This window comes from Trichoplax adhaerens, genomic scaffold (genome assembly GCF_000150275.1).
Source record: "Trichoplax adhaerens TRIADscaffold_2 genomic scaffold, whole genome shotgun sequence".
Taxonomy (NCBI): domain Eukaryota; kingdom Metazoa; phylum Placozoa; class Uniplacotomia; order Trichoplacea; family Trichoplacidae; genus Trichoplax; species Trichoplax adhaerens.
This window is the reverse complement of record NW_002060944.1, coordinates 3,407,764-3,418,609: the sequence shown is the minus strand read 5'-3', so window position 1 is coordinate 3,418,609 and position 10,846 is coordinate 3,407,764. Positions and strand designations below refer to the sequence as shown.

At 31.8% G+C, this 10,846-nt stretch overlaps 2 protein-coding genes across 2 annotated transcripts; both read left to right on the top strand.

Annotated features, from left to right (window-relative positions):
- Positions 1-1,258: 1,258 nt before the first annotated feature.
- TRIADDRAFT_53273 (uncharacterized protein) lies at positions 1,259-4,833 on the top strand (the record flags this gene model as incomplete). The annotated part of the gene is made up of 8 exons (XM_002109863.1): positions 1,259-1,282; positions 1,464-1,565; positions 1,680-1,799; positions 2,366-2,470; positions 2,552-2,656; positions 2,792-2,950; positions 3,394-3,499; positions 4,802-4,833. 8 exons carry the CDS (start codon positions 1,259-1,261, stop codon positions 4,831-4,833), a joined length of 753 nt encoding a protein of 250 aa, XP_002109899.1.
- A 2,847-nt stretch (positions 4,834-7,680) lies between these two features.
- On the top strand, positions 7,681-10,433 carry TRIADDRAFT_53272 (uncharacterized protein; the record flags this gene model as incomplete). The annotated part of the gene is made up of 6 exons (XM_002109862.1): positions 7,681-7,756; positions 8,022-8,399; positions 8,504-8,884; positions 8,983-9,339; positions 9,696-9,815; positions 10,267-10,433. The coding sequence occupies 6 exons, from the start codon at positions 7,681-7,683 to the stop codon at positions 10,431-10,433; spliced, it is 1,479 nt and encodes a 492-aa protein (XP_002109898.1).
- Between the last annotated feature and the right edge of the window lie 413 nt (positions 10,434-10,846).

Genomic DNA, 10,846 nt, shown 5'->3' with positions numbered 1-10,846 from the left:
AGCTATAATTTGCTAATTTAAAATAGTTTCATAAATATTGTTTACTTTGTTAGTCTATCATAAGCATCTCCAAGAATAAAAATTTCGGTCTGAGAGTTTTATTTAAATGACAGCGTGGCATATTAGGATGTTGTGGATATTTAGCAATTTCACTAATGACATAATGTCAAGACATAATGCAGGCTAGTTCTAGCTCTTCTCAATCGATCTTTCGTATGTAATAACAATTAATGGCCTTTCAGAATAATTTGTGAATTAAGGATTGTTGACAGCCTTTCGGATGTTTACTATTTCGTGTCAGAATAAAACATTTTGGTGGTGTTTTTCGGCTACGATATAACTTCCTAACATATAATGGTTTGGCCAATTCAAAATTCTATACAACGTTTATCATTCTATTGCTTTCAAATGCTTATTATTCTACGACAAAAAGTATAGAACGGCAGTGTTTTCGGTAGCGATAATTCTGTACCGCAGTTTCTAATTTATGGTGCTACGGAAGGGGATTAAAGTAGTTTAGGCAAAGCAAAAGCAGATTCCATATTTATCATTTGTACATAAGAATCCATTCTAACTTTTAAGTAGCTATGGGTTGGCCTTTGTAAAGAAATACAGCAAGTTACCAGAACCCAGTTCCTTGTGAGACAAAATCAATATTACCATTTTCTTATGTTAGGTATACCAGTACCAAAGAAACCTTTTTATTTTAAGACGGTACTTCTCCATTCTTTCTTCCATTATTAATTTTTTAAATGCCGGTCAATTCTAAATTGGGAAATTTGACGTAAATCTGGATTTCCTTACCAAGAATTTCCTTTCGTATTGTAAAGGAAAACAGCAATAAAATATAAAGAATCTTTTTGTCTGACAACATGATTATTCCTGCAGTTTCATCTCTAAATATACTTTGACATTAATGTTATGACATTCAACTAATATCACTAGTATTAATGGACGTGTCAAAATCTTACTAGCTAACTATCATTTAGAGCCATCAGGAATAAACCATAATATATAAATACAGTAGTATTAAATTGCTGCTTACGATTTTTGATGTTGCTATAGGACTTAATAGAAAGAAAGTAAATTGATATAAATACGGACAATATTTATCCAATTCTAAAATAGTTTGGTAAGTTTGTATTCTTCAATATTAATAGAGTTAATGAGCGTAAAGGTCTATTATAACAGGATAAGTCATGGCAAGTATTATTTATTTTACAGGTAGTTAATTTGAAGATAGAGAAGGACTTGAACCATGTTTTCTTTCTTTAAGAAAAAGGTCAGTAGAGAGAGGGAGATATTACTGTAATCATTTGTACTGAGATTATAGTTCGGTCTTTATTAATAAACAGAATATATTTTACTATAGTACGAAAGTTTCTCTTGACTAGTAATTACTCATGAAAGAGGAATCTCGAAATGCTCACTTTATTTTTTCATTTTTTCCCTACCTGTATTAGAACATAGTAACAAGAAGAGAAATTTATGAGGCAGCACGTAGTATTGATGATAAGTTTTTAAATAGCCATCCTCATGAAATTGATATTTTTGGACCTAAATACGTATGGATTAAAAGACCAATTTAACCTTACGCCTTTTTTAATAGTTTGGCAGCTGTTACAAAAGTTCCTATAATGATTTTAATGAATCCGTATGATTGTTCATTTGAATTTCAGGTTGCTTTGCATAGAAATGAGAAGCCACATGGTACTGCATTGCACTATGCGGCAGCTCGTAACGATCTGAATGCTCTAAAAGTTTTATTATATTATGGTGCTAATCCTAATTTACCAAATGTAAGTCTACTGCAATTGAATTCGTCATTAAATACGCTAATAAAATTATGAAAAGACAGTAATCTTCAATCTATCAACTGCATTTATCTTGAAATTTCATTTTCATATGGATCATTAATACATGATTGGCAAAAATATGGTAGCTATTAAAGTACTTATCAATGCTCCAAATAAAAATAGACAGTTCTGTTCGCGTACTTTTGTTAAATAATTAGCTATAATGTGTTGATAAGATTACTTAAAGTGGTCAATTTAGTATATAAATGATAATAGCATATTTATTTGTGAATTGTAGTATAGCTTTGTCAATTTTCTCTAACTAGCATGTTTAAAAAGTGCGAAAATAGTATATACTGGTAGAACGGATATTGTATTGGGATTGATAGCCTCTTTCCGTTCTGCGCTATTTTTCCTCTACTTATTACTTTGCTATTAACAGAATCATTACGTTACATTAGAGCTTAAAATAGGTTGATAAAGTGTCATTTTAAAATATTTTAATATCAAATTGGAGAACAGCAAGATAGTCTTCCTTGACTAATGAATTATTAATGCGCTTATTTTAGAAATGGGGCATGACATCAGTGCATTACGCTGTTAAAGAAGGGAATATTCTCATGGTCCAAATTTTATTCTACCATGGTGCAGATTTAGATATTGCCTGTCGAAAGGTAAATGTGAATAAAAATCTCTTCATTTCTTCTCCAGAAAGATTCATTGTCATTGCATAATGGATTGATCACTACTTGCAGGAAAATAAGACCCCATTAGAATATGCCGAAAGTTTAGGCTATTCTGAAATGGCTACGTGGCTAACTAATCTTGCGCGTAGTTATGTCAATTTATTTGGAAATAAAGTGAGTTTAGTGAATTGATAGAGAGTTTATGAGATAGAATTAGCAATGATTGCAAGTTGGTACTGTATTTTGCTTGAATTAGCTGCTGTATAAGATAGAGAAATAGATTAATACTGTCCAATTTTACTATCATAGTGGAAAACGAATGTGCCTGATGTAGAAACTGTAGAAAGGATGTATCCTGTGAAAGAATTCGACCAATACAGTAGCGATTTCAGTACTGATGGTTCTAGCAATGATTCCATTATAAATCGAGATGAGATTGATGGTGATGAAATCTCCGAAAGACAGAGTGTAAGTTTCTTGACGTAAATCTTACCTATCACGATAGATTACCGTTATACCATATCTAATATTTGTAAGTAACATGTAGTATTAAATCAATTTGATCGACGATATAAAAATGGATGCTCATCAAAACTCGTATGAATGATTTAGTTAGAATAGACTGCTTACCGTTCTATCATGTCTATAGAACTGTAAAAAGTATTATGCAGTACAGTATATGCTCAATTTGATCTACAATGTAAAATAGATACTCATCAAGTATAAATGACTTGGTTAGAATGAACTTTCGCTCTACTATGTCTAAAAGCTGTAAAAAGCAGAAAGTAGTAAAAATCGATATCATCAACTATAAACTACTTAGTCGGGATAGAGGTCAAGTAAACTACCAAGATCAATATCGCCCTCATTCATTGTCGTAACCCTATGCTTTAATTATTTGAAATCATTAGAGTAGCCCCATGCCTAGTCCACAAGTAAGGCGTGTAAGAAGAACAGTTATGAGAGTTCCTGAGAACAGGCAAGATCCCGATGACGAAGATTCTGATGCTGAAGAAGGTTTGAAATAGTCCTGTAGAGTCCTCATTTCTTACCAATATAAACAGCCATTCGATTGAATATTTTTCCCAAAACGCTATTTCTATATAAAGACGATATTTAGACGTTACTTTGCATATAAAACTTTCAAATTGTTAATAACGGCCATTTTTACTGCCTTTGAAGAATAGAGAACAGAAAGAAAGGAGGCTTCTGCTGCTGTGTAATCTTGGTATGAGGACAATTTTTAGCCTGAATTTCTTAGACCAATTTATCCATCGTTATAATACCATGATATCCACCAAGATTCGAAGAAATGCTTCAAATGTAATAATTCAATCTATAAAAGAGTAACTGGCTGCATCCTATTGATCAGGCTTCATCAATCTTATTCACCCGCCGAAAAATATCTGACAACCAACAGCTTATATACTTTAACCAAGAAAGAAAACTCTTACTTGAAGATCGATAGTTACATATTCAAACTGCTAGATACTGTATTATAAGTATATTTCTCCTTTTATTTCCAAGTCCAAAATCATTTAAATAATTCATGATGACTGCAGAGAGCCATGTCAGTATATTGCAACTTTTTACTAAAATTCTTCTTAAAGTTTTTTGATGGCCCTCGTTGCCTTCAGTGTGTTCCCGATCTTATTTGGAAGGAAAGCGTGCATACCACATCCAATTTTTTCATCTATTTATCTATAAGCCACTTACAAGGGTGCATGAATATAAATGATGAGCTGTATGCAAGTTAATTGCCCAATTTTTCGATTTCATAGCAATTCTATAATATATTTTAGTTGGATACGTTTCGAGATTTCTCATCTGCGCATCTATATCTCTTAATAGCGTATAGATACGAATAATAAGTTCAGCATAGCTTATTTACTCGATTTTTTGGGTTCGGTTACCATCTATCTATGATAATTCCTAGTGTATACAATTGAAGAAGTGTAGCTAATACCTAAATGTTTGTTAACTTTATTTAAAATAGAAATACTACTGATCTATTTAGTAAAATCAAGCGTTATCAAATTGCAATAAATCAAGCACATCTCTGATAGTGAAAATGAGATTTTTTAATATTGAATTTAGATATTAATGATGAGTTAATGACTTTATCCTATATTACATTGGATTGAAAATGGTTCTATTCAAGTAGAAAACGTTAGCATGTGTGAATTGATGTTTTTTAAAGAGTTAATACTATATTTCACCTAGAGAAGAAATATGAAGTCAGCAGATAAATGTTTAAGGAAATAGCGATAGTTACTTATCTGAGCTAATGGTTTTTCAATGAGTTTGATTTTTACTTAGAGAAGCGAGATGAAGTTAGATCAATAGCATGAGACAGATAAATGATTAAGAAAAATAGCGATAGTTGTTTAGAAAAGTGATAGCATGCGCGATTTGATGGCTTTTAAAGCTCGTATTTTACTTATTAAAGAAGGAACATGAAGTTTGTCAAATAAGATGGAATAGATAAATAAATAAATGAGGAAGGAAAATAATAGCAGTTGTTTGAGATTTTGAGTGAGGTACTTACGTTATATCGATGATTCTTACTATAGATTTGGGCAAAAAAACCTGAAAACTATATAATATATCACTATATATAAAGTGCATAATATATCATTTCTATTATTAGAATTGAGCTACCTCTTGATCTACTAGTATACCTATACTTTTTGATCATTTAGTAACACATTCTGCTATAGCATAATAGCTTGAATGAAAAGCAAGATGATACTGATATTTCATTTCTCTCATCGAAATAGAACTGCCTTCTGATCGACTAGCATGCTTTCAGTTGGGTTAATAACACTTTTGCTAGGAAGGATGCAAGTGAATTGAAAAAGAATTCATTTTAGCTCGTTTGCGTTTAGCACATTGCGTATGATTTTGTCTTCATAATTAGGTCAATTCTATAACATATGGGCTTGAATGAAAAGCAAGATGATATTAATATTTCATTTCTAGCACTGAAATTGAGCTACATCTCGATCTACCAGTATACCCGTATTTTCCTGTAGATCAGTTAGTAACTCATTCTGCTACAGCATATCGGCTTGAATAAAAAGCAAAACGATACTGATATTTCATTTCTATCGTTGAAATTGAGCAACGTCTAGATCTAGTAGTATATCCATACTTTTAGTTCAGTTATCGACCTATTCTGCTATAGCGTATTGACTAGAATGAAAAGCAAGATGGTATTAATATTCTAAATCTATCGTAGAAATTGAGCTGTCTCCTGATCTACTACTAGCATACTTTCAGATCGGTTAATAATCCTTTCTGTAAGGAAAGATGCAATCGAATAGAAAAAAAATTTATTTTAACCAGCTTGCGTCTAGTACATCTCGTTTAATTGATCTTAATTAGATAATCCTAGAGCATATTGATATAGCCAAGTGGAAGGAAAAGATTCAACCAATCATTTTCGGTCTACCATTCAATATCAATCAATTTATACCAGTATGTATTTAATTGTCTAATTTGTGCGGTTGTTATTTCTAAATACATTAATGTGAAAAAAGGATTGGCATAATTGAATTCGAAGGCTTATACAGTATGCCTTAGCTAAAGCAATCATGAAGAAACTGCAATTATCGATCAAGTTGCCCTTTGATCAATGACTGCTGTAGAAACCCCTGCTATTAATTCATTTGTTTACAATCATTTTGTTTCAGTTAATCAATACAGTAGAGAGCTTAATCAATAGCTATAACACATTTGTAAGAGATTCTTCCATCAGCTTAACCTCTATCATTATGGATAATCATACTGCATACATAATGCAAAATGTTGACGTAATCTAATTAAGTATGGACTTCATTAAGAGTTTATAGTAATGTTAATACGATATAGTGTTCAATAGAGAAGTAGATGAAAAATACTAGTGTATAGTACGCTACTTAAATTTCGATATAGATTTTAGATTGAATATGTTATTATGCCATTCCGTACCGTAATGATTTTTTCTTACTAGGGGTGCTGGAACAGGCTATACCAAAAGTAATTCGACCTGTCGTTTAGGCAATAGATCAATTTCACCTCATATCCACCTCCGGAGAAATGGCTTGTAAAAACGAATAGCAAGAACTACAGGTATCATTTTCTCGACTTTCTACTCATCCATAGTGTTAAAATGCAGCCTAGTAGTGTCATAAGTGTTAATATGATGCCTTAATAGTAAGTAAATGGATTTCTAGCTTCGCCTGCTTGAATTTATTCTGGGCATCTCATATCGCTAAACTTGGGTCACATTAGCTGCAGCGCTTATGTTCGTAGATACAATGTAGAAAGCTGTGAAAAAAATTCATCCTAGGTTCACTACTGCTTGTTTAATATAAAATTTTAACTACCTTACTTTTGTTGCCTGACTATTTCTCTTGTAGAAAGTGTAAAAATGAGTGACGGAAATGATCACGGATCTGTTACCGAGTTCTGCTTTCATTTTGCTATCTAATAACCCCAATTAAACTATTTTACTATTCTGCTGCCTTATAATAGCAAAGTGTAAAAGCTCTAAACAGAAATATTGTAGATTTATTACTGATTGCTTATGTGAATTTCAATGAGTCTCAGTTTAACTAAGACTAGTTTTCCTGTGAAAAGTTCTTTAGTTAAAAAAAGTAGCAAAACCTGAGAGTGTAAATGTGTATGCCTACGTTTTATTGATTTCTATCGGCTCCTAATTAATTGTATGTATGGAAAGGATAATCAACTTTCGAGGGCTTGTAGTAATGGCCGTATATTTGTATAATCATCATTAATATAGCTGAATTACTTATGCTTATATATTTCAATGATGTAAGCAAAGCACCTGTATAAAAATATTAGTATAGAAAATCGTTCAATTCCGCTTGTATAAATAAACAGTGCTGATTGCAAAATGACTTTAAGCTGCACACCTTCAGACATGCTTTCATCTAGGATAGTTAACTTCAATATTAAATAATCCACGGAGTAAAGCAATTTTATACTTATCGTAATATTGTATTGCTAGGTCGTAAAATAAAATGTAACTCAATTTCGTCCGTGTATTTCGCTTACTTAGTCCTAATTTACTTTCGATAGTTACTTGCGCTTTATGAAATGATATTTTATATTGAACAAGGGTTAACTAATTATGTTTTTATATTTAAACTCACTAATTACTTGGTAAATGGCCACATAGCAATCAAACGACAATGAAAGAAATTATTGCGATAATTGTGTTCTGCTTGGCTCTCATAAAGGGCGAGATAAATTCGGAAATTTTAATTGGTAAGGAATAGCTACCTTCTGGAATGTCCAATTATATTTTATTAACATTTGATCTATATCTTTCATCTCTTTGCTGGTGGATGAACAAACTTATTCTATATCTATAATAACTTTACTTGCAAGATTTTAGCCTCTAATTGCCTGAATTATTCCTAATGAAATTTTAAATAGAATAAATCATACCTGATTAGCTAAATATTAAGCACAAAGTTTGAGTTTCCTTAAGGACGGCATTAACTTAGTGTAAATTGCTTATGTACCTTAGTTTCCGAAAACAATTGCCATCAGGTTTTCGACAAAGATCAAGGTCAAATCACAAGCCTTGGTTATCCGACATTTTCTTCAAGTAATAGCAGTTGCACATACGTTATTAAAGCTAAAAAGGGTCAAGTTATTTCCTTGCAATGGAAAGATTTCAATCTACCAGCTGGTCACGATCGTTTATGCCATGGATCTTCAGACTCAGTGGTTGTTTATGACGGCCGCCAAATAGGCATTAATAATTTATATACACCAATGTGCGGTAATCATTCGTTTGATATTACTTCCAGTGGTAATATGATGACTGTTGTTTTATCTTCCACATCTGATGAATTCGATATAATGAGCTTTTATCGAGGTTTTAAAGCTGCCTATAAATCAAGTAAGGGCTATCTAGCTTATTCGTGAGATTTTTGGTTGCATAAGTGGCAAAGTCTATGTAATCTTTATTTTTCCTCCTTAATTGTATTTCTTTACCATTTCTAGTGTCACATCACTGCAAAAACATGATTTATAAAACTGGTTATGGAGCTATCGCTAGTCCCCATTTTCCTATGGCTTATCCTGCAAATTTAGACTGTGTATACACGATAAAATTAAATCAAGATCGTGTTATGCTACTAGAATTTGCGGAATTTGCATTGAAGCCAGTTAAAGGAAATAACAATAAGATGGCAATGGACGATTGTGATGATTATGTAGAAGTCTATGAGGGTGCAATCAGTCAGCGAAATCGTTATTTTAGACACTGTGGATATTATAAACCGCATCCTATTACTACTGGTGGTAACATCGTCCATATTAAATTACATTCTGCAAAATCCCAACTTGCGCTGTACACTGGCTTCAGAGCATTTTATTACTCGGGTAACACTATAACATATTTGACCTGTAGTTAATATAACTTTTATTAATCGATGGCGATCCAGCTCATCCGTTTGTTCTATTTCGTTATAATCGATTAGGTGTTCCTAATAAATGTGGATTGTTCTATGGCACTCCGTCTGGAGCTTTAACTATTCCAGTTATACCACAAACTAGCGGTATTAATGTTGAATGCCAATTTACTATTAAAAGTCCGCAAGTAGCTTACTATCGAGTTCGTTGGTTAAGTTTTGGCCAAGATCTTTTCAAGAAGGGTTGTGATGAAAATAATTACATTGAAATCTACAACGGATTTTATGACAAGAAGGATAAACTACTAGCTAAGAAATGCGATACAAAATTAGATGAATTTGATACGCAATATAATGAAATGTTGGTACGATTCAAGATTGAAAAGTTCAATCCGTCAAGAAATTTTAAATTTATATACATCGGAGGTAAGATTGTTGTGTAGTATTTTAGTAAGTGCTCCTGCCTTGAAGCTACAAATTGAATGAGTAATGCTTGCATAGAAATAGAGAAATTCTAGATTATTTTTATATATAGAATAGCAGATTCTGCGATATTTTTCACTTTATCTACTTGATAAAGCTCTATTAAGTTAGGCGCTTAGAACAGTCTGAAGTGAAGGAAATATTAACTAGTAATATATCTAAATTTTTATAACCACGGTACAAAATTTATGATGTAATAATTATTGATAATCTTTAATGTATAAATTTTTCAGTCTTTGCGGGCAGAAATAAATATGATGAATTTAATTAAGTAAAATTGCATCATTTGCTTTTACTAGTTACAAATAATACGGTGAAGGTTATAACCGATAAAAATCAGACTTGTACGGCCAAGACAACAATTGTTTATCGATATAGCGGACCAGAAGTTATTAGCAGAGAAGTGAAATGTGAATTATGTAAGTTAAGAACCGAATATTTGTAGAGTACTTTAATTTGGGATAGCCCACGATAGTTTTAAACCAAAAAGTTTATTTTTGATGACCATTGAGAGTGGCGAAGTTTAAATATTAGTTGAGAATGGTATTTCTTAGTAGTAATGAGAATTTTGAGAATAAATTAAGACTAAAGATGCATGAATTGGAATATTAATAGAGAATGTTATTTTGTGCGGCATATGATCTTGAAATTTTAGTACTCGCAAACAATTTTGCAATGGCCATGAGAATTTAAAAATGAAAAGCTTACAGAACAATGTGACTTCTTAATAACGATAACAGTCATACAACTTTTAAAAATCAAATGTTATTCTAGTAACATTCTTATGCATTGCTACAGCATTGCAATGATGATAGAATGTTTTCTTATCAAGCAATTTTTCATTCCTATAATGTTTGAATTTTATTTTAGTTTCCATTGGTGGATTACCATTTTGGGCATCGCTCCTGATTGTATGCGGTGCCGGAGGTGGTGGCTTAGGAGCTATCAGTGTAGCATTTTGCTTAATCCGTAGACGAATTAGGGCTCGAAGGCGATATCGACGATTTGAAAGGAGTGATAGCGAAGGATCGCTATAACGTTAAAATATCGTCTGTTATCAATACAAATTAAAATTTCAGCATTGAATTAAAATATTCTTTCTTAGATATATGCGCAACGCATGAATACTGTCGCTGATAGTCTTTTAATAGTTATTGTAGATAGGTACTCTAATGACTGTACTTGATATTTCCTAATGGAGAAGACTTCATTTAGGTTATAGAATTTTAAAATCTCTTAAATTCAGATGTAGCAGTTTAGAGTTATTAAAAGGACTACGAATTCAAGTGTCGCTAAAGATTTATCGTGAATGAATCGGAAAGTAATTAACGTATAAAAAGTTCTATAATTAATGGTTTAGTAATAGCAGATAAGAATTACATCTATTCTGTCTTAGAAGCTTAACGAATTGTTGATATATAATTGATCCTGTAATCATCGATACATTACA